The sequence below is a fragment of the Oxyura jamaicensis genome, chromosome 28 (assembly GCF_011077185.1).
Source record: "Oxyura jamaicensis isolate SHBP4307 breed ruddy duck chromosome 28, BPBGC_Ojam_1.0, whole genome shotgun sequence".
In the NCBI taxonomy this organism is placed as follows: domain Eukaryota; kingdom Metazoa; phylum Chordata; class Aves; order Anseriformes; family Anatidae; genus Oxyura; species Oxyura jamaicensis.
In genome coordinates, this window is record NC_048920.1 from 4,267,611 (window position 1) to 4,287,080 (window position 19,470).

At 70.3% G+C, this 19,470-nt stretch overlaps 4 protein-coding genes across 8 annotated transcripts in view; 2 read left to right on the top strand and 2 right to left on the bottom strand.

The window, feature by feature from the left end:
- HMG20B (high mobility group 20B) overlaps positions 1-10,451 on the bottom strand; it is an 18,973-nt gene extending 8,522 nt beyond the window's left edge. Inside the window, exons 1-2 of the mRNA XM_035348105.1 lie at positions 10,438-10,451; positions 9,908-9,914 (exon numbers count right to left, since the gene is read on the bottom strand). The gene's annotated coding sequence lies outside the window, so the exon portion shown is untranslated. The remainder of the gene's footprint in view (positions 1-9,907; positions 9,915-10,437) is intronic.
- Positions 1,897-11,538, top strand: MFSD12 (major facilitator superfamily domain containing 12). Of its 2 annotated transcripts, XR_004756357.1 has the most exons (11): positions 1,897-2,380; positions 5,988-6,198; positions 7,278-7,401; positions 7,652-7,846; positions 7,931-8,023; positions 8,127-8,219; positions 8,965-9,135; positions 9,369-9,463; positions 9,824-9,954; positions 10,548-10,749; positions 11,528-11,538. XR_004756357.1 is itself a non-coding variant. In XM_035348097.1 (10 exons), exons 1-10 carry the CDS (start codon positions 2,080-2,082, stop codon positions 10,640-10,642), a joined length of 1,509 nt encoding a protein of 502 aa, XP_035203988.1. In that variant the 5' UTR covers positions 1,897-2,079; the 3' UTR covers positions 10,643-10,985. The 2 variants fall into 2 exon arrangements, 1 of the variants encoding a protein (XP_035203988.1); XM_035348097.1 differs by lacking the exon at positions 11,528-11,538 and having other exon boundaries at positions 10,548-10,985.
- A 1,750-nt stretch (positions 11,539-13,288) lies between these two features.
- Positions 13,289-16,520, top strand: LOC118179064 (GRAM domain-containing protein 2B-like). 4 transcript variants are annotated; one of them, XM_035348100.1, is made up of 11 exons: positions 13,289-13,648; positions 14,300-14,434; positions 14,518-14,599; positions 14,744-14,917; positions 14,986-15,084; positions 15,165-15,236; positions 15,308-15,376; positions 15,602-15,665; positions 15,825-15,890; positions 15,989-16,073; positions 16,157-16,517. In XM_035348100.1, the coding sequence occupies exons 2-11, from the start codon at positions 14,319-14,321 to the stop codon at positions 16,266-16,268; spliced, it is 939 nt and encodes a 312-aa protein (XP_035203991.1). In that variant the 5' UTR covers positions 13,289-13,648; positions 14,300-14,318; the 3' UTR covers positions 16,269-16,517. The 4 variants fall into 4 exon arrangements, with proteins under 4 accessions (XP_035203991.1, XP_035203992.1, XP_035203989.1 ...); XM_035348101.1 differs by having other exon boundaries at positions 15,992-16,073; positions 16,157-16,514; XM_035348098.1 differs by having other exon boundaries at positions 15,602-15,890; positions 16,157-16,520.
- Positions 16,521-16,887: 367 nt separating this feature from the next.
- C28H19orf71 (chromosome 28 C19orf71 homolog) lies at positions 16,888-17,845 on the bottom strand. The gene is made up of 4 exons (XM_035348134.1): positions 17,757-17,845; positions 17,429-17,655; positions 17,099-17,224; positions 16,888-17,030 (listed from the first exon to the last, which is right to left on the bottom strand). Exons 1-4 carry the CDS (start codon positions 17,828-17,830, stop codon positions 16,888-16,890), a joined length of 570 nt encoding a protein of 189 aa, XP_035204025.1. The 5' UTR covers positions 17,831-17,845.
- Between the last annotated feature and the right edge of the window lie 1,625 nt (positions 17,846-19,470).

Sequence of the window (19,470 nt, forward strand, 5' to 3'; positions counted from 1 at the left end):
CCCCCCTCGGGGCACCCCAGCACCCCCTGCCCTGACCCCGCACCCCGCGGAGCTGCAGAGGAAGGCGCAGAGCGGGACCGGTGCCCGCGGTGCCTGCGGTGCCCACACAGAGCTGGCGGTGCTGGGGGGTCCCCAGCGCTCCCACCCCAGGGGGGACCCCTGGGCAGGCTACTCGCGCCCCTCCCTGCCCACGGGGTGTCCCCAGGGTGCGTGGGGCCTCGGGGGCGCGGTGCCCGTGGCGAGTGACACCCGGGGTGCGGGAGAACGTGGGGTGCCCAAGGCATGGGGTGCCCGGGGTGCGCAGCGCCGGGGGAGTACCAGGCCCACGGCCGAGGGTGCAGGGGGTGCCCAGTGCCCGGGAACCCCGGGGCACACGACGCCCACGGTGCCACCCAGCGCCCCTGGGTGCCCCATCCCCAAGGTGCCCAAAGCAGCCCATGTCCAGGGTGCCCAAAGCCCAGGGCGCGCGATGCCCGGGGCTGGGGGACGCGGGCGCGGGAGGGGGCAGACGGTTCCCAGCTGCGGGGGCCGGGGGCCGGCTGGGGCAACCTCCCCCCCCCCCCAGCTCCTCCCTCCCCGGGGCTGCTCGCCCATCGGCCTGGATTTTTGCTTCCTCCCGGCCTCCCTGAGTCACCGCCGTGCCCTCACATGACGGGGGGGGGGACAGGGGTTGGCGGGTGATGCAAGGCCCCCCCCCCCCCCCCCCCCCGGCGCTCACCGCCGGAGCTGCCGCAGGAATCACAAGACCTCGCACCGATGCAAATTGTTTATCCGGAGCATCCCGGCCCCGGGGCTCCCTCACCCCTTTGCTGCCAACGCACCGCGGCCGCAGCGGGGGTGTCCCGTCCGGGGAAGGGTCCCCAAAAAATGCACGGTCCGGGAGCCCCCAGCCCGGCTCTCCTGGAGGTGCCCAACCTGCCCGGGTTACCCCCGATGTCCGGCAGCCCCCGGCTTCGTCCCCGTGGGCAGAGCGGGTGGCGTGGGGGGGCTGCGGATGCTCGCCCCCACCCCACGGGCAGAGCTCTGTCCCGCTGCGCCTCCGGGATCAGAGCCACCAAGAACCCGCTTGAAACAGCCTCAGACTCCCCAGCGCCCAGAAATGGTCCCACAGCAGAGGACCCCCCTCCCCCAGCAGCCCCCCTTCACGGGGAGGGCGTTTCCAGGGGCCGGGGCGATGGGGGCCCGGCAGCACCCCGGGGGGGATCCCTGGGGACCCACAGGGCTGGGACCCATGCGCGGGGGGGGGAACATCTGGGACGTCCCCGCTGGTGGCTGGCTGTGAGGATGGCACAGCCCTGGGGAAGGGGGGGCTGGTGTTAGGGCAGGGGGCTCCCTGTTTTTTTGGGTGCCCGGGGGCACGGCGACAGCACCGGGTGCTGTGGGGCTGGGGCACAAACGGGCTCGCAGAGGGGGCGAAGCACTGGGACAGGTCCCCAGCCTCCTCGTGCCCCTTTCTGCCCAATGCAGCGGCGGGGGGCATCACGGACCGTGTGTGCGTGTCCCCCCCCTCTGTGCCTGGGGACCATCACGGGCAGCGCGTGTCCCCTCCGTGCCCACAGCACCCAGCCTTTTGCCCCAGGGATCCCGCTGGGGACCAGTGTGTCCCCAGTGTGCCCCCAGTGTGTCCCCACTGTGCCCCCAGCGTGTCCCCAATGTGTTCTCAGCGTGTCCCCAGCATGTCCCCCACACGCCCCCAGCGTGTCCCCAGCATGCGGGGGGGGGGGGGGAGGGTTGCTCCAAGGCAGGCCGGGATCCGCAGGAGCTGCACCGCTCCCGGTCCCGACCCCGTAGGGCCCCCGGTGCTGGAGGTGCCTCGGCCAGGCCTGGTGCTGGGGGGGGGCAGCACCGGGGAGCGGGGACGGCAGGGATGGGGGGGGTCGAGGCCTGCGCTGCTCGGGGGCCCGAGCGGGGCCACCACCGCCACCACCGCCACCACCGCCACCACCGCCACCTCCACCACCTCCGCCGCCGCCGCTCCCCCCGCCGCAGGCCGCGTCCCGCCCCGGCTCCATCCCCGCCCCGCCCCGGCCCGGCGGGCGCTATAAGCGGGCGGCCGAGGCCGCTGCGAGCGGCCCGGTTATGGCGGAGCCCCCGCGGAGGAGCTCGCTCGGGGCGGGCGGCTCGGCGGCGGCACTGCCGCTGCGGGCTCGGCTGAGCTTCGCGGCCGGGCATTTCCTGAACGACCTGTGCGCTTCGCTCTGGTTCACCTACCTGCTGCTCTACCTGCACGCCGTGCTGGGCTACAGCCACCGGCTGGCCGGTGGCCTGCTGCTGGCCGGGCAGGTGGCCGACGGGCTGTGCACGCCGCTGCTCGGCTACGAAGCCGATCGCTCGGCCGGTTGCGGCCGCTACGGCCGGAGGAAATCCTGGCACTTGGCTGGTAAGGGCTGGGATGCTGCGGGAACACCCCCCCAGGGGAGCTGAGGGTCTGTGCAAAGGGGGTGGCCTTGGACAGGGGTTGGGATGCTGGGGGTGCTTCCCCGGGGGGCTCAGGGGGGTTCCCCCAAACGGAGGGCGAGACGCTGCTCCCGGCAGCTTTGGGGCTCGGGGGGCTCTGCTGGAGCCCCAGTGCTGCCGAGCGCCCCCAGCCCCAAAGCTGCCTGGAGGGGCTTTTTTGGGGTGCCCCAGATGGGGGCTGTGCCCCCCCCACCCCCGGCACTGAGGGGGGAACGGGGCACAGCAGGCATGGGGCAGCCCCGCGGGGGTAACGGGGTGCAGGGGAAGGGGCGCTGTGACGTCCCTGTCCTGCCCGGGTGCCATCCCCCTGCAGTGGCGTGGGATGGCCCCGTGCCCCCCTGCGTGGGGGTGGCACCAAGGCAAAGGGGTGAGAGGTAAAAAGGAGCCCGAAAGGTAAATCTGGGCTTTCCCGTGAGCACGGGGATTTACCTGGGGCTTGCCTGCGAGTGGGAAGTTCCCAGTGCAGCAGCTGTGATGGGTGACCTTGGGGTGCTGCTGCTCTGCTCGCTGGGGCTGCTCCCGGTGCTGGGGACCAGGCTGGGGCTCCCCGGGTCGGGGCACGCGTGGGCTCTGCTCTGGGTGAGGAAGGGCCCCGTGGGGACAAGGAGGAGGCAGCACCAGGTCCGTGTGAATTATTAACGGGTGCCCACCTCACATCCTGGGTGAAAAAGGCACTGAAGTGCTTGGGCGGCCCTGCTGCCAGCGGGGGCCTTCCTCAGGGACAGCGGGACTTGGAGAAGGGTCCTCGGAGCCGTGACACAGCAGGAGGAGCTGCCAGGGTGCCAGCGGACCCGCGCGGGGAGAGGACGGTTGTGCTGCGGGCGCTGTTATCTTGATGCCAAATTTCTCCCTGCCAACCGCTTCGTGCCACCGAACGGCAGCCCGATAAGGCAGCTGGGCTGCCCGGCGGTTGGCTTGGCCTGGCCTCCCAGCCGTGAAGTCAGCCAGAAAGGGGGGTGCAGGGGGGGGCAGCTTCACCCCCTGCCGCAGCATCTGTGAGATCTGAGCCCTGAATTTAGGGAAGTGGCCGGAGCTGTGACTCCGGCACGGGCAGCGCTGCATCGGCCGGGTGCACCCAAGGGGAAGTTCTGAATCACGTCTTGCACGGGGGCTGCGCCTGCCCCCGGCCGGCTCCGCTGCTGCTGCAGAGGGCACCAAGAGGTCCTGGGGCTGAGCTCCAGCCTGGCCCTGCCTGCTTCAGTGGGATGGGGGAGGCTGGGGGCACGGGGGGAGGCTGGGGACACGGGGGGAGGCTGGGGACACGGGGGGAGGCTGGGGACATGGGCTGAGGCTGGGGACACGGGGGGAGGCTGCGTTTCCCTGGCCAAAGCAGGGAGTTGTTCCTGGAAGGTGGGTGCTACCCCACCGCCTCCCCCGTCCCACCGCAGCTCAGCCTCGTCCCGGGCTGGCCCTGGAGGTCCCGCTCCCGGCCCGCTCGGTCACGCTGTGGTGAGGTGCTCCTGCGCGTGGCAGCGGGTGGCCCATCTGGCAGCAACCCATGCTCAGATCGGAGGAAACGTTGTGAAACCGCAGCCTTGCGGGGGGGAGATACCACGAGTTGCTATCGGCAGCATCTCCCCTCCGCGGTGCTGGGCTGGTTGGGTCGGGGCCGCCGGGGCCGATGCTCTGGGGAAGTTGCCTTGCTGCAGGATGTGCTCCCTGCCCGCAGGATTTCGGGACAGCTCCCGGCAGCCATGGGGTGGGAGCAGCTCCTTGCTTCGCTGCTGAGCGAGGCCCCAAATCCCCCGCCTGCAGCGGCGGCGCTGCGCTGGTCCCCTTGCAGCCCGGCGTTCCCGTGACTCTGCCCTGGAGGGCTGAGAGATCAGAGCTTGGACCTCTGCCACCTGCACGGGGTGCTGGGGGGCTCCTGGAGCCCCGTGCGGGGCCGTGGTGTCCCCTGCGGGACGGTGGCTGCGCCCTGCTGGCTGCTTTGGGGGCCCTGGGTGCTCTTTGGTGGCCCTGCTGGGGAGGGGATGCGGCACACGGGTCTGCTGCGTGGCGGAGGGGCAGTGAGGTGGGGACCAGGCGGTGCAAGCGCTCCGGGGTTGTATTGAGGCTGCAAGCTCCTGGCCTTTGGGTCTGGGCTAGGAGCCGAGCTGGGCCCTTGAGGGGCTCCTGTGGTCCTGTTGGGAGGAGCAGGGGCCCCCAGGACAGCTCTGGGCTTGCAGCGGAGCCACATCGCATCGGGATGTGGCTCTGCTGTGACACCCAGCCGCAGGAGCCTGGCCCCGCGAGGACAGCCGGTGCTGGCCCCGGCGGCACGCACTGCCCGGCCCTGGGGGCTGCCAGGCACAGGCGTGACACAAACGGCTTCTGGCTTGCGAGGGGTGTCGGGGCGGATGTGGGAGCTGCAGCAACCCGAGGCCCAGGGGCTGCAGCTCCTGCCCCAGCGCTCCCCGGGGACGCGGGCAAGTCCCTCGCAGCCCTTCGGGGACTGCAGAGCCCGACCCTGTGGGGCCTGGCGCTGGGCAGGGGGGCAGAGCCTCACCGATGCTCCAGGCTGGGCTGGAGGCACGAGTTCTGCTCCGAGTTCTGCACCTTCTGGGACCCTTCCCTTCCCTGGGTGGGACAGGGGCACTGTGGGGTGCCTGAGCCCCTGCCCTTCGGGGAGCTCCTGGAGCACTGGAGCCAGCGGTGAGCTGGTGCAGGGCGCGGGGCAGGGGGGATCTGCTCAGCTCCTGGCAGCCCCCACGGCTGCGTGCTCCTCGGGCATCCTCCTGTGTGGCAGTGACGGGGAGGAGCTGCCCTTGTGGCGGAGGGAAAGGGAAATCTCTCGTCAGGAAAAGGATCTAGCACAGCCCTGCAGAGAGGGGAGCCCGGGGACCTGGCGAAGCGGCTGCGGGTTCCCCTGGGCCGTGGGATCGGGTTCCTGCGGCTTTGTGGCCAGCAGGTGCCGCGGACTTGGCAGCGCCCGGCGCGGGACAGGACGGAGCAGGGCACGGCCCCCGGGCTTCGGGAGCGGCGAAGCATCTTGGCGGATTCGATCCGTAACCTTGTGGAAGGGGAGGGAGAAGCCGGCCTGTCCCTGCCTGCTCCACGCAGGCGTCCCCACGGCACGCAAAGCGGCCGCTGCCGGGCTGTGGCGGAGGGAGGGACCTGGCTCTGGTGTCACTGACTCAGCCGGGACCTTCCCGTCAGGGCAGCAGCGTCTGACGCCGGCGTGGGGACGGATCCGCTCCTGCCCCTGGCGTGCTGGGGGCTGCTGGGGATGCCCCCGGCTGCTGCTTCGCTCCCTGCAGCAGAGGGGACGATGGGGCAGATGGGCTGGCCGTGCGCCTGCGGGAGCTGGAGCCGTCCCGGTGCTCAGGGCGCCTTATCGCCCTCAGGCAGGCGGCGGGGCGGCGCGTGGCCTTGGGGCCGGCTGTCTGCAGGCCTGGAGGTGGGCAGCGACCGGGGGGAGCTGATCCCCCCTCAGCCCCCGCAGCCCTGGGGCAGGACCTGTCTGTCCCTGGGGAGCAGGAGCCAGCTGTGGCCGTCGGGTCGCAGGGCACCGTGCCCGCAGCCCCTCACTGCTCCCCTCCCTTCCCCAGGCACCACCTGCGTCCTCGTGTCCTTCCCCTTCATCTTCAGCCCCTGCCTGGGCTGCAAGGAGAACACGCCGCAGTGGGCAGCCTTCATCTACTACCTCCCCTTCATCGTCATCTTCCAGTTTGGCTGGGCGGCCACGCAGATCTCCCACCTGTCCCTCATCCCAGAGCTGGTGACCAGCGACCATGAGAAGGTGGAGCTCACGGCTTTCAGGTGAGTGTGGCCGGCCCTGGCTGTCCTCTGAGCCCAGTCCCTCCGTCCTCTGCGGTGAGAGGTCCCCTGCGTGCCACGGCTCGGCGTGCTGCCCCGCCACAGGCAGCTTGGGCACGCTGGAGGCCTTGGGACGGGGCTGGGGCCGTGTGGGTGTCCTGCAGGACACATCCAGGGGACACCGATCTTCTGGGTGCCTGGCCTAAACTCTTCTTTGGTGCCGGGGGAAAGGTCCTGCTGCCGAGGATGCTGGTGACAGAGCTGTCACCGTGTTGTGGGGATGTGAGAGAATTCACAGCTGCCCCCCAAACCCAGCCGGGATTTGTGCTGTGGTGCAGGCAGAGGCAGGGCTGCCCCTTCCCCCCTTGGTACTGGGGTCCCCAACCCCTCTGCCCCAGCCTCAGCGGGTGCATCCACACAGCTCATGCCCACGGGGCACTTTCTCCTTTGGAAGTGGAGGGTGCCGCTCACACGGGAGGAATGTGTCCCCAGGTGTCCCCGGGGAGGGGAGGGCTGGGCACTGCCCTGTGCTGGCCGTCCCGGAGGCGGCAGCGTCCCCAGGGCAGCGCCTGCAGCCCCAGGCGCAGAGCCCGAGCTGCTTATCTGACGGGGCCGGGCCGCAGGACGGGGACTTTATCAGCCGGAGCAGGGCTCCGTTATCTGCCCCGGTGGGAGGAAGTTCCCCTTCCGTCAGGTAACAGGCGCAGCGCTGCGCCCGTGCTGGAAGCACGCAGGGAGGCGTCGGGTCAGCCAAGGCCAAGGGGCCCCACGCTGGGGTGCGGGGTCAGGAGGCTCAGGGTGGGCTGGGGCCGGGCAGGCTGGCCCTAGGGGGCTTGGTTTCCTTCTGGTCCTGCCCCCTGCTTGGACTGGGGGTGCTGGGAGGCGCACCAGTAAGGCGAAGGCATGGCCGGGGCTGGCCTGTCGCTGCGTGCTCTTGGAGGTGTCACCTCCCCAGTGGTGCTGGGGTGCAAAGCTGGCTGTAGCCTGCCCGGTTTGGCGGGCAGCCTTGGGTGGAGGTGTCCCTGCTGCGGCTGGAGCTGTGCTCGACCCTCTGCGTCACCCCGGCATGCCGTCTCCCCCAGGTATGCCTTCACCGTCATGGCCAACATCACTGTGTACGGCCTGGCCTGGCTGCTGCTGAACCTGCAGGTGGACCAGCCTGAGCGCACGGAGCACCTGGGCATCCAGGATGTCCCCGTGTTTCGGGTAGGTGGCACGGCTCCGTGCCTGGGGTCCCTTCTTCCCCGGGTGGGATGCGGCTGTCCTGGGAGGTACCGGAGGGAGTGAAGTGGCAGCGCCCCAGAGTCGCCTGCTGCGCTGGGCAGGGGCTGCATCGACTCTCCCTGGGTTCTGGGACGCCCTTTTAGTCCACCAAGATCCTGGGGTGGGGTGGGGTGGGAGGGTGAGTGGGCAGAGGGTGCCCTGTGCCATGCTCACCGCCCTCCCTGTCCCCCAGAACCTGTCCCTCATCGTGGTGGGGCTGGGGGCTGTCTTCTCCCTCATCTTCCACCTGGGCACCAAAGAGAAGCCGTACCCGCTGGGCTCCCTGCCGCAGCCTGAGAGCACGCCCCTGCTGCAGAAGGAGCCCACGAGGTGCCCGCGCCCGCTGCTGGCCTGGAAGGACTGGCTGCTGGAGCCTGCCTTCTACCAGGTGGGAGCAGGATGGGGCACGGCCATGCCCCGTCCCCCTCCTCCAGTCGGCACGGGCTGAGCGCCGCTCTCTGTCCCCTTGCAGGTGGCGGTGCTCTACATGGCCACCCGGCTCATCGTCAACCTGTCCCAGACCTACATCGCCATGTACCTGACCAACTCGCTGCTGCTGCCCAAGGTGGGCACGGGGCAGGCTCCTGCCCGCACGTCAGGGTCACCCCGGCAGGGGTCCTGTGCGAGTGGTCCGGAGCTGACCTTCTCCCCGTGCCTGTCGCTCACAGAAATACATCGCCACCATCCCCCTGGTGTTGTACGTCAGCGGCTTCCTGTCCTCCTTCCTCATGAAGCCTGTGAATAAGTGGATAGGGCGAAACGTGAGTCCTGGGGGGCTTGGTGAGGCTTGAGCGAGACCCAGGGCGTAACAACCTGCTCCTGAGCGCAGGGGCTGGGCACCAAAGGCAGGTCCTGAACCCAGAGGGGAGCAGAGCACTTGGCACACCGGAGCCCGGCGGCAGAGCAGGGACCCCTCAGGAATCCTCCTGCTGCGGCATCGGTCCCACAGGGCAGGGCGAGGGGTGGCATGGGCCTGTCCTGCACGTCTGAGGCTGCTGAGGTCTGGGGAAGTGACGCTGGCCCAGACTCAGCCTGTCCTGAGCAGCCCTGGCAGGGCTGGGAGAGCCCCGAGGAGCCCAGGACAGGCCGAGGGAGGGCTTGGCTGAGCCACCCGGAGCATGCTGAGGGTGTGGGGTCTGCAGCCCCGGCAGGATGGAGCTGCCCCTTCTGGCCTGGAGCAAATGCCATTTCCCAGAAAAATAAACATTAAAAAAAAATACTTCTGCTCCTGCCAGGAGGTGCAGGGCACGGCTGGGGCTGTCCCCAAGCCCTGCAGGGCACCGACAGCTCCTCCGGGCACAGGCTGGTCACTGCGAAGCCCTTCTGCTTGGGGACAGTGCCCCGAACCCGCTGGGAGCGAGCCAGGGTCCGTCCCTGTGAGCCCCGGGCAGCGGCTGGCCCCGATGCCCTGCTGGCGGGGGGTCACCGGGGTCTGGGGCACGGCCAGGAGCTGGGTGCTGAGCTCTGCCTTCTCCCCCTGCCCGTCCCCACACCGTCCCGGAGCAGCTGGCGTACTTCGTGGGCATCCTGGTGATCCTGGCCTTCGCCTCCTGGGTGACCCTGACCAGGACGATGGGAGCCGAGATCTACGGGGCGGCCGCGCTGCTCGGCGCTGGCTCCGCCACCATCCTGGTCACCTCCCTCTCCATGACGGCCGACCTCATCGGCACCAACACGGTACGTGCCCCGGGTGTCCCGGCAGGGCTGGGAGCCCGGCGGGCGGGAGACGCGTCCCCACGCAGACGGAGAGCCCTGAATCGTGCCCGGGCCGTGCTGTAATGTGGGCTCTGCCCATGAGAGGGCACACGGCTCTCGCTCGCTGCGCCGGCGGGGCTGCGTGGCACCGGCGGGGCTGCGTGGCACCGGCTGGCCCCACGCAGCAGCGGGTGAGCCTTCCTCTCCCCTCGCAGCACAGCGGTGCGTTTGTCTACGGGGCCATGAGCTTCACGGACAAGATGGCCAACGGCCTGGCTGTGATGGCGATCCAGAACCTGCACCCGTGCCCGTAAGTGTCCCTGTGGAGCGTGAACAGCCCAGTGACAGCTCCGGCCAGACCGCCGGGGTCCTGGCAGCAAATAGCCCGTGGGGGCACGCTCTTACACCCCTGCTGGGAGGCACTGGTGGAAACTAGCTCCGATTCATCCTAAATCCTTCCTCGCCTTCTCCTCTGGCCCTAACAACGGCTGCATCTCAGACCCCCGAAGGGGCTGGGGATCGTTGTGTCCACGCTGCTGCCCTGGGCTCTTCCCCCGTGTCCCAGTCCTGGTGGCGAGGACCTGGGACTGCTGGAGGCAGCAGGAGGGTGGCAGCAGCCCCAGGGTGCTGGGTCCCCGCCACCAAGCTCAGCTGTGTCCTCTCCTTGCAGGACTGAGCTCTGCTGCCCTGCCTGCATCAGCTTCTACCACTGGGTGATGGTGCTGGTCACCGGGGGGATTGCCATGGCTGCCACCCTGTCCCTGTGCTGCATCATGATCTGGCCCATCCGCGTCCGCTTCCGTGAGTGTGACCGCGGGGCTGGGGGCACTGGGAAGGGGCAGGCGTGGGGCTGGGGGCACCGGGAGGCCCGTGTCCGGTGCCAGCCCTGGCTAAAGCAGAAGTGTCTTTCCAGATGGCCCTGGTTGTGGCAGGCTGCGGGGTGACCCTCATGGTAGGCAGGCTCAGCTCCTCGTGCTTCCGCTGCTCCTGGCCCCAGAGCTGGGGCTGCGCCCGCTCGCTGTGCCCGTGGCGGGCAGGATCCCCCTGCCCAGCCACGCTGACCCCGGCCCCGTGGGTGCCGAGGGCTGGAAGGGGCTGCTGCTCGTGCTGCTGGGCAAACGCAGGAGTGGGGACCGGGTGCCCCCTGCCAAGCCGCTCAGTGCCAGCTGCGTCTCCGTCCTTGGCGTTGTCCAGACTTGTTCTGCTCTGGGTGGGGGGAGCACAGGGAGCCCCCCCCGAGTGGGGCTCTCACAGCGTTGTGCAGGGCCTGAGCTGCCCTGGGACCCGCCGGGGCCCCTCGTGCTGGGGGAGGAGAGCCCGCGAGGACCGGGCCAGCACGGGGCAGGTCGCCCGGCACCGCGAGGGCTCCTAACCCGTCCCTCTCGTCCCTGCAGATGCCGTCTCCCTGCAGGGACTGAACGAAGCCAGGATCCCGTACGATGAAACGGAGAGCGTGGAGGGAAGGAGCCCCAGCAGCACGGTCAACTGAGCAGGGCGCGCGTCCTCGGCCGCGCCGATGGCCGGGCTCTGCCGGGAGCGACCCCGGGGACGGGGATGGCAGCAGGACGGGGGAGCTGGGCTCAGGGGCACTGCCTCGTCTCCCTGTCACCTCGCACAGGACTTGTCACCCCCTCGCTCCGCCTGGGGACGCGGTGACGGATGTCCCCCTGCGTTTGCACAAGGTGAACACTAAAAGGCCCGGGGCTGGGCTGCGGCGCCTGGCCTCCGCGCGGCGGGATGGGGGCACCCAGCCCTGGGTTTTAAACTGCTTTTGTAAGGTCAGTGTGTATGAATAGCACTTTTTAAAGAAGGAAGAAAAAAAAAAAAAAAAAGCACAACCCACCTCTAAACTTGAATAAAAGGTTTAAAAATTAAACTTGAACAAATTAAACTAGGAACTCAAAAACCTGCTGGGCACGGTGCTGGAGGAGGGGGGGGGGAGCCCCCTCGGTGCCCTTGCGGCAGAGGGGGGCTGTGAGGGCGATGGGGGCTGTGTGGGGGTCGTCCCTCCCTCTTCCCCTGGGGGGGGCCAGGGCTGGGCTCGCTCCCTGCCTGCGGCTCCCCAGAGGGGCTGGAAGGGGGGCGCCCCCCCCCCGGGGCTGCCCGCAAGATGGCCGCCCTCAACAACGATGGCGGCCGCGTCCCGCTCCCGCGAACAAAATGGTGGCGGCGCAGCGGCGCTGGAGCCCGCTGATTGGTTATCGGGGCGGGGGGCCCACCCCCCTCGGCTGCGCAGCCAATGGGGGCTCGGCTCGCCTCAGCGCCGGGCCGGCGGCCGCTGGGGCCAGCGCGGCGGGGAGCGGCCCGCGGGGCTGCCCGGCCTCGTCCCGGCCCCGGCGGGTCTCGGGGCTCGGAATCGGTTCTGTTGGAAGAGGCCTCGGGGCCGTCTGCTCCGACCGGCCCCGTACCGCCGTCACCACTGAGCCGTGTCCCCAAGCACCACGTCCAGCCTCTCCTCGGACACCCCCAGGGACGGTGACCCCACCGCCTCCCCGGGTGACCCGTCCCAGCGCCTGCCCGCTTGCTGACAGAAATGGCTCCTCATTTCCCACCCGAACCTCCCCTGGCACAGCTCGAGGCCGTTCCCTCTGGTCCCGTCACAGCCACCCGCGAGAAGAGCCCGAGCCCAGCTCCCCACGGCCTGCAGGCAGCTGCAGAGAGCAACGAGGCCTCCCCGAGCCTCCTCCAGACCCAGCGCCCCCGGCTCCCTCAGCCGCCCCTCACAGCGCCCGTGTCCCACGCCCGTCACCAGCTCCGGGGCCTCGATGTCCTGGTAGTGAGGGCCCAAATCCGACCTGGGCGCGGGTGCCTGGGGCTTCCACGGGGGGCTGGACCCTGGGGCAGGCACTGGCTGCAGGCAGGGCCCCACGGGACCCCCGGGGACCTGCCGAGGCCGGTGGGGCCGTGGCCGCGTTGTGTGGCAACGAGAGCCCCAGGGACCGGGGCTGGGAGCTGCACCCGCGGCCCAGGGCATGGCCGGGGTGTGTGGCGTCCCCGTGCTGTCCCCGTGCTATCCCCGTGCTGTCCCCGTGCCGTCCCCGTGCTGTCCCCGTGCCATCCCTGTACTGTCCCCGTGCCGTCCCCATGCTGTCCCCGCGGTGTCTCCCACTGCCCCCCGCTGCGTGTCCCCTGCCAGCCCACCCAGCACCCGCCGGGACCCAGCCCCAGGCACCCAGCGCCGCGGGCACACCAGGGCAGCGGCGCCTGGACAGCGTGCGAGGGGCCGCGCGTGAGCGGCGTACACGCGTGCACTGTGTGCGTGGCCGGCCTGTGCCGCGTGTACGTGAGCACGGGACCGCGCATCGGCAGGGCGCGTACAGGAGCCTGCAGGTGCTGCGTGTGCCTTGCACGCCGGTGCACGCCCGTCTGGGCACGTGCACCACGACGACGCGCGGACACCCTGCGGGGGCCGTGCCTGGGGCGCTCGGAGCCCTGCGGTAAAGGAGTGGTGCGAGCGTGCAGTGGGGGTGTGCACGTGGGGGGGTGGGCGCACAAGTGACGTGGGCGCAACGGGGCCGTGCGTGGGGGTGTGTAAGGCCGGGCCGGGTGTGAGCGCGGGGCTGGCGATGCTCCTGGTGCTGTACCTGGGGGTCCCCGGGGGTGCGGGGCTGGGGTTGCAGTGCCCTGGTGCTGCGCTGCTGGACCCCGGTGCTGTGCCACCCCCGGCGTTACAACTGCTCCCCGCGGAGCTGCGGGAAAGGCTTTGTCAGCGCAGGGCAGAGAGCAAGGGTGAGCCGGGGCTGGGCGGCCTTGGCACATGCCCCAGTCAGCAGCGGGCACGGGCAAGGGATTTCCCTGCTGTCCTTGGAGCGGCCCAGCCCCTGCCCTTGGCCCTGCGTTTGCAGCTTGTTTTGGGGTGGCGCGGACGCTCCCGGGGCTGCAGAGGGACCGGCAGCCGGCGAGCCCCGGCCCCCTTTGTGGGCTGTGTGGCAGCGGTGGGCTGAGGGAGCCCCGTGCTACCCCCTGGGCTGGTGGGCGCTGCAAGGCGCTCCCGCTGTCGGGGGCGGGTGGTGGCCGTGTCAGTCACCCCCATCAGTGCTGGCAGCAGCACACCCCAGGGGCTCTGCCTGCAGAGCATCTTTGTCCCGTGGGCACAGCGGGACAGGCACAGCACCAGCATCCTGCATCCCACCGGGCTCCTGCATCCCACCAGCATCCCGCATCCCCCCAGGAGCTGGGGGCCCCCGTGGCCGTGCCATGGTGGTGGCAGTGCCCGTGCAGCCCTTCAGAGCCCCCCCTCACCCCCCCCGGGTGGTATTTGCTCCAGCAGCCCCGAGCTGGTATTTGCCCCGACGCCTCCCTGCAAACCTGCTGCGGCCGGTCCCAGCCCCGCCTGCCTGCCCTTCCTCACTGGGAGGAGGAGGAGGAGGAGGAGGCGGCGGCTGAGGGCCAGGTCTGGAAGGAGCAAGGAGCGTGCGTGGGAGCCGGGCGAGCGTGGGGCTGCGGCGCAGCGGGACGGGACGGGACGGGAGGGCTCAGCTCTCCCCGCCACCAGGTACCGCCCGGGGTGGGCAGCAGCAGCCCCGGTCCAGGGGTTTTGCTCCGTGCCCTTTGATCCAGCACCAGCCCCACGTGTCTGTCTGCCCCGGAGCTCGGCCAGCCACGGAGGGGCCCAGGAGCTGTCACCTGCTGCCAGCCCCTGCCTGTGAGCAGGGCGCTGGGGGTGCTGCGGCCACCTCGGGGACCCGGCTGCTGTCCCCAGGAGTGCCGTGGCCACGAGGAGAGCGCGAGGCCGGGGTGCGGCTCTTCCTGGAGCGGGGCAGCGGGGCCGTAATTGCCACCGCGCTGGGTGCACCCTGTGGGGCCACGGGGATGGGGACACCAGGGCGTGGGGGCAGGCGGGGGCCGGTGGCATCCAGAGATGCTCAAAGGGGGATGGCAATGCCTGCGATGCCCCCCGAAACGTCCCGTTGAGACCTAGGTGCTGATCAGAGAGGTGCGGGGACCTGCCCTGCTGCTGGAGACAGGCGGTGTCCCCTGCCCTGCCCGGGGACACCGGGGCACAGCTGGACAAGGGGCACCCCGCGCGTCATCAGCTGTGGATAACCGCAGCCAAACCCCCAGCACGGTGCAGCCGCGGGGTGGGCTTTGCTCTCCTGGTGCCAGCAGGGACCGTTTCCCCCTCACCTGCCCCATCCCCCTGCAGCGCGCCGCGCTCCTCCTTCATGTCGGGGAAGCTGAAGAAGAGCAGGAAGGCGGCGCTGGGGGAGAAGCAGTGGCAGAGCCTGGAGGAGAGGGGCAGCGCGGGCACCCAGCCGGGGACGCACCCCGCACTCACCAGGTGGGTGCTGCTCGTGTCTGCGTCTCCTCACGTCCCGGGGACACGAGGGGCCTCGGCTCACCCTGCCCGCTGCTCCCTGCCAGGTCCAAAACCTACGACCCCTCCTGTAAGGAGACGGAGGAGGTTGAAGGAGCTGGAGGCCAGCACGGGTCCCTGTCCTCCTCGGTGAGTCCGGGGGTTTCGGGGCGAGGAGAGGGGACCCCAGCGCCGTGGGCGCCCGTCCTGGTTCGGTGGCCGCTGTCAGGGCGGGGACCGCGGGGTGCCCACCGCGCCGGGGCTTGGCCCCACGTCCCGGCTTCCCCCCCGCAGCTGAACAAGCGCAGCTCCAGCTTCCGCAAAGCCTTCGAGGAGATCGCCGGGCGGGAAGCGCTGCTGGCCTGCTTCTCCTGCGCCTGGCAGCGAGAGGTGCCCTACCATGGCCGCCTCTACGTCTCCTCCGGCCACGTCTGCTTCCACGCCAGCCTGCTGCTCAAGGACATCAAGGTGGGGCAGCCGCGGGGGCACGGGGCCGCAGCGGGGGCGCAGGGCCTGACGCTGCCCCCTCCCCACAGGCAGTCGTCCCCGTCACGTCCATCTGCGCCCTCAAGAAGACCAACACGGCGCTGCTGGTGCCCAACGCGCTCAGCATCCGCACGGCCGAGGGGGACAAGGTGAGTGCTGGGGGGGGAGGTCAGGGTGGGGGGGACCCGAGGCTGACCCAGGACGCGCCCGCCTGTCCCCCTGCCCGCAGTTCCTCTTCGTGTCGCTGCGCCAGCGCGAGGCCACGTTCCAGCTCCTGAAGTCGCTCTGCAAACACCTGCAGGTATGCGCTGCGCCGGGCGGGGGGCCGGGCTCTGTGCCCCCCGGCGCCCTGCTCCATCTCTCCTCGTCCAGGACAACGGCTGGAGCCCCCTGGCCTCTTCTCTCAACGGCAGCACCGCGCAAATCCTTAAGAAGCCCCCGGTAAGGCTGAGGAAGGGCCAGCAGCGGCTCTGCGGTGGACGGAGGCACGGCCGCAGGGACGGATGTGGCGGTGACACCCGGGAAAGGCTCATTGTGGAGGGGGCAGAGGGGGCTGGGGGGACACTGTGGTGAAAACCCCCAGCCCAGGGCAGCACAGGCGCCCTCCTCCACGTCCCCCCTGCGTGCCCACGCCGTGCCCTGCGACCAGGGCTTGTCCTCCTGCAGACCTCGAGCCAGTCGGACCCGGAGGAGAGCGCTGCGGAGCCCGACAGCCTCCTGGAGCCGCCGGGTGAGCGGCCGCCCCCACCCCTCAACAGGCCCTCGCAGCCCCCCTCGGGCACCCAAACAGCCTCTCCTGGGACACCGGGGAGCGCAGGGGCCTCTCGGGAAGCCCAGGGCCACCACCCACACCCCGGGCACTCAACGAACATCTCCTGGTTGGGTGCAGAGGAGGCGAGCCAAGCCAAGGAGGAGGCAGCGGCGACAGCAGAGGACGCGCCGGCCGTAGGCAGAGGTGAGCGGGGCCCTCGGCGGGGCCGTGGCCGGACCAGGGACCTGACCGAGGCTTGGCCACGGTGCTCCAGGACTGTTCCCGACACCTCCATGTCCTGGCAGGGGATCCCAGCCCAGCGCCCCACGCCCCCACTGCTGCACCACTGAGCCCCTTCGGCACCATCATCCTCATCTACCTGCTGCTGTGAGTCCTGGGGCAGCCCCCCCCGCACCCCCCAGCTGCCACCCCCCGGCTCTGCCCGGTGCCTGACGCTGCCCTGTCCCCAGGATGGTGGCCCTGCTGCTGACCTCGGGCTACATCGGGCTGCGCATCCTGCAGCTGGAGCAGCAGCTGGCGGCCGCGGGGGCTTGGCCAGACCTCGACCTGTTGCACCAGTGAGGGGAGGGGGGGCAGCAGCCCCTTCACCCCTGGCACAATGGGAACCCCCTCACCCTGCCTCCCCCAGGAGGGGCAAGAAGACGCGAGGCCAGCAGGGACCTGGTCGTCAGCGGCAGGGTTTGGGGGGCTCTGAGCTTTCCAGCCCCCCCCCCCAGGAGCCCCCGCAGGCCGTGGGCTCCATCTCACTGCCCCCACCTCACCCCCTGAGGTCCCCGTGTGGGCACAGGGGCCCTGTCCTGGGGGACAGAGGGGACCCAGGGGGGTGGCTGGAGTCAGCTCCCCCTCAGGGGACAGCTACGCCGGGGGGGTGCCGACACTGGAGGGGGGGGGGCTATTGCAGGACAGGTGGGGACAAAGGGATCGAACTATTTAATTAATAAAGAGGTGAGGGGGTGGCACCTGCGCTGCGGGGGCCCCACCTCACCCCACCCCGTGACAAGGCAGCCTTATTCCTTGGGATGGGCGCAGGGAGGCCGCGAGGCTCTCCTACCCCCAGAGAGACATTTTGGGGTGGGGTAAGGGCAGCATCCAGCGCTGAGCCACAGGCCTGGCCCCGACAGCCCCCCCCAGCCCCCCCCAGCCCCACAAAGAACCGGGACAGGCGCAGGAGCCGTGCCCTTTACTGGCGGGTGGAGGGCTGGTGCTGGAGGAGGCTCCAGGTGCGGACGTCCCGGGCGGTGCAGGGGGGGCGGCAGGAGGACAGCAGGGGGACGTACCCCGGGCTGTCCCCCAGCGCCCTGGGGCTCTGGCTGCGGGTGGCAACTGCGGAGGGGAGAGGGGTGAGGAGGGGGCACTGGTAGACGCCCCCCGGCCGCCCCTCCAGCTCTTACCGTACTCCTTGCCCAGGACCGGTCGCTCCTGCCAGAGGAAGGCTCCCCAGCGGGTGCGGGGTCGGGGGTAGGCAGCGGGGACGATGGGGTCCCACCACGCCACCTCCCGCAGGTGCTGGGCGTAAACTGGGGGGGGAAGGAGAGCTGGGGCCACGCAGCAGGACCCCCCCTCCCCCGGCAGCAGGGGCACCTGCAGGACCCCTAGGAGCCCGCCCCCATCCTTTCCTTCCCCCCTATGCTCCTGGGTCACCCCCCAGCTTTTCCCTCCACTGCCACCACCCCCAAGTGCCCCCCCCCACAACCCAGGACACCCCCAGCCCAGCTCCATACCCGGGGGCAGGGGCTCGAGCTCGCGGGGGGCGTGGGCGCGCTGCCAGCGGCGCCGGGCGATGCCACGGGTGAGGCTGTACCAGGGGTCCCCGGCCGCGTCCCAGCCGCTCAGCCCCGTGGACCAGCTCTGCCCCGCAGCGTCCCAGCCCATGGGGGTGGTCTTCCAGCGCACGGCCTGCCTCAGCACGGGGGCCTGGCGGGGCCCCCGCAGCGTCACATATTGGTCACTGCGGGCAGGAAGGAAGGGGGGGGCATCAGGGCTTCGTGCCCCCACCCGCATCGCCCCCAGGCCCCAGCCCCGGGGGTCCCACGGAGGCGAGGGGCTCACCTGTACAGGGGCAGGGGGAAGTCGGTCTCGAGGGTGCTCTGCGGCACCCAGGGCCTGTGCGCCCCCACCTCCATGCCTGGCGCTAGGCGAGCCCGCGGCGGTGCTGGAATCAGTGCCAAGCAACGGCCCCCACACAACGCAGCGGGGGGCTGGGGTGGGGCAGGGGGGGCCGAGGCACCTTCACTCCCTTCGTGCCCTGCAGGGGAAGGGCCGGGGCTGCTCCTTCCCGCTCCGACAGCCCCAGGAGAGCAAAGGGGGGCCGGGGGGAGCTGGGCAGCAGCCACAGCGCAGAGACTGCTCAGGGCAGCCGGGGCCTGCCTCTGCTGCGGGGGCCCTGGGGCCTTGGCACACTGGGGGGCACCGCCGCAGCTCCTGCCCCCCCTCCCCCCCCCCAGTGAAAAACCAACTGGAGCCACAGAGACGTAAATTCACGACGTGTTTAATGCCAGTCAGAACGCTTTACATGGAAAAGTTACAACGCTCTATATTTTTTCCACCATGTGATGCTTGATATATAACAACGCCACAAGGTCGCAGACTCGGGGAGGACCCCTGGGCTCAGCCCGCACAGCTCAGCGCTCGCGGATCACACACACACACCCCACACAAGCACGGAGGCTCTGCTCTTTTTGCCCACGCCGCAGCACGCCCCAGCCGGCCGCCGGTGTCACACACACAGCCACGAGGACCCCCCCTCGTGCCGGGAGGTACCCCAGGGAGCAGGTCTCCGCTGCAGCCCTGACTGGGGGAAGCCAGGGGCTGCCCCGCTCATGCCAGGCAGGGCAAGAGGTGCCGTTTGTGAGCAGCGGGGCACAGCTGGAGGCAGGAGCACAGGCAGCAACGAGCAGCAGCCGCAGCCCACGGGCTGTGTGTGCTGAGCACGCTGCCCCCTCCCCGGGGGGAACACCGACACCATGCAGCGACCACCAGCAGCAGCGCAAGGACCCCCAGGAAGCCCCCAGGGGCAGGCACAGCCCCACGCTCACCCAGTGCCACCCCCGGGCACCTTCTGCCACAGACCGGGCACAAACCAGTGAAAGCTCCCAGCTCTGACACCTCTCCGAGGCCCCGGCCCCATCGCTGATTTCCTCCCGGAGGAGAAAGCAGCGTCCGAGGGTCTGCGTGCGCAGAGCTACGGGAGGCATCCACAGCCCGAAACGCCCAGCAGCGGCCACCCTCCTCCTGCCCCGGGTGCAAACAGCCCCGTCCCCAGGGTGACAACCCCCAGACACCCGTGACAATCACATCCTGTTGCAGGTGGCCTCCGAGCCACTCGCCAGCTTAGTGACCTGACTTAATTATCAGCTCCTCGGTGCTTTGCAGTGGTCCCCCCACACCGTGACATTGAACAGCGCCAGTGAACGTACAACAAGCAGCAGGAAAGGCAGCAGGAGGCCAGCAGACAATTTTTAAAGCCAAGCCCCACGCTCCTGCTGCGACAACCACAGTGTAGTTGTGCTGAGACTGGGTTCCAGAAATGACACTAATCACATTTTGGGGGCAGGTGAGGCTGTTCGACGCGACTGCCCCTTCGGAGGTTCGGTGCCGGTGGGAGCGGTGAGCCCCTGGCACACCTGCCCCTGGGTACCTGCGGCGTGCAGGGGTAGCGTGAGCCGGGGGCGAGCCTGATCCAGGCGCTGGCGCGATGGCACACGTGGAGAAGGCTGCAGCGAGCAGAGCTGCACCTCACAGCTGCACCAGCCTCCCTCCGCCT

Coding starts and splice junctions, on each gene's coding strand:
- MFSD12 (XM_035348097.1), top strand. CDS start 2,080: ATGGCGGAGCCCCCGCGGAGGAGCTCGCTCGGGGCGGGCGGCTCGGCG. Junction 2,381..5,987: donor GAAATCCTGGCACTTGGCTG/GTAAGGGCTGGG, acceptor TCCCTTCCCCAG/GCACCACCTGCGTCCTCGTG. Junction 7,402..7,651: donor AGGATGTCCCCGTGTTTCGG/GTAGGTGGCACG, acceptor CCTGTCCCCCAG/AACCTGTCCCTCATCGTGGT.
- LOC118179064 (XM_035348098.1), top strand. CDS start 14,319: ATGTCGGGGAAGCTGAAGAAGAGCAGGAAGGCGGCGCTGGGGGAGAAG. Junction 14,435..14,517: donor ACGCACCCCGCACTCACCAG/GTGGGTGCTGCT, acceptor GCTCCCTGCCAG/GTCCAAAACCTACGACCCCT. Junction 15,237..15,307: donor CGCTCTGCAAACACCTGCAG/GTATGCGCTGCG, acceptor CTCCTCGTCCAG/GACAACGGCTGGAGCCCCCT.
- C28H19orf71 (XM_035348134.1), bottom strand. CDS start 17,830: ATGGAGGTGGGGGCGCACAGGCCCTGGGTGCCGCAGAGCACCCTCGAG. Junction 17,656..17,756: donor TTCCCCCTGCCCCTGTACAG/GTGAGCCCCTCG, acceptor TCCTGCCCGCAG/TGACCAATATGTGACGCTGC. Junction 17,225..17,428: donor GCTCGAGCCCCTGCCCCCGG/GTATGGAGCTGG, acceptor TTCCCCCCCCAG/TTTACGCCCAGCACCTGCGG.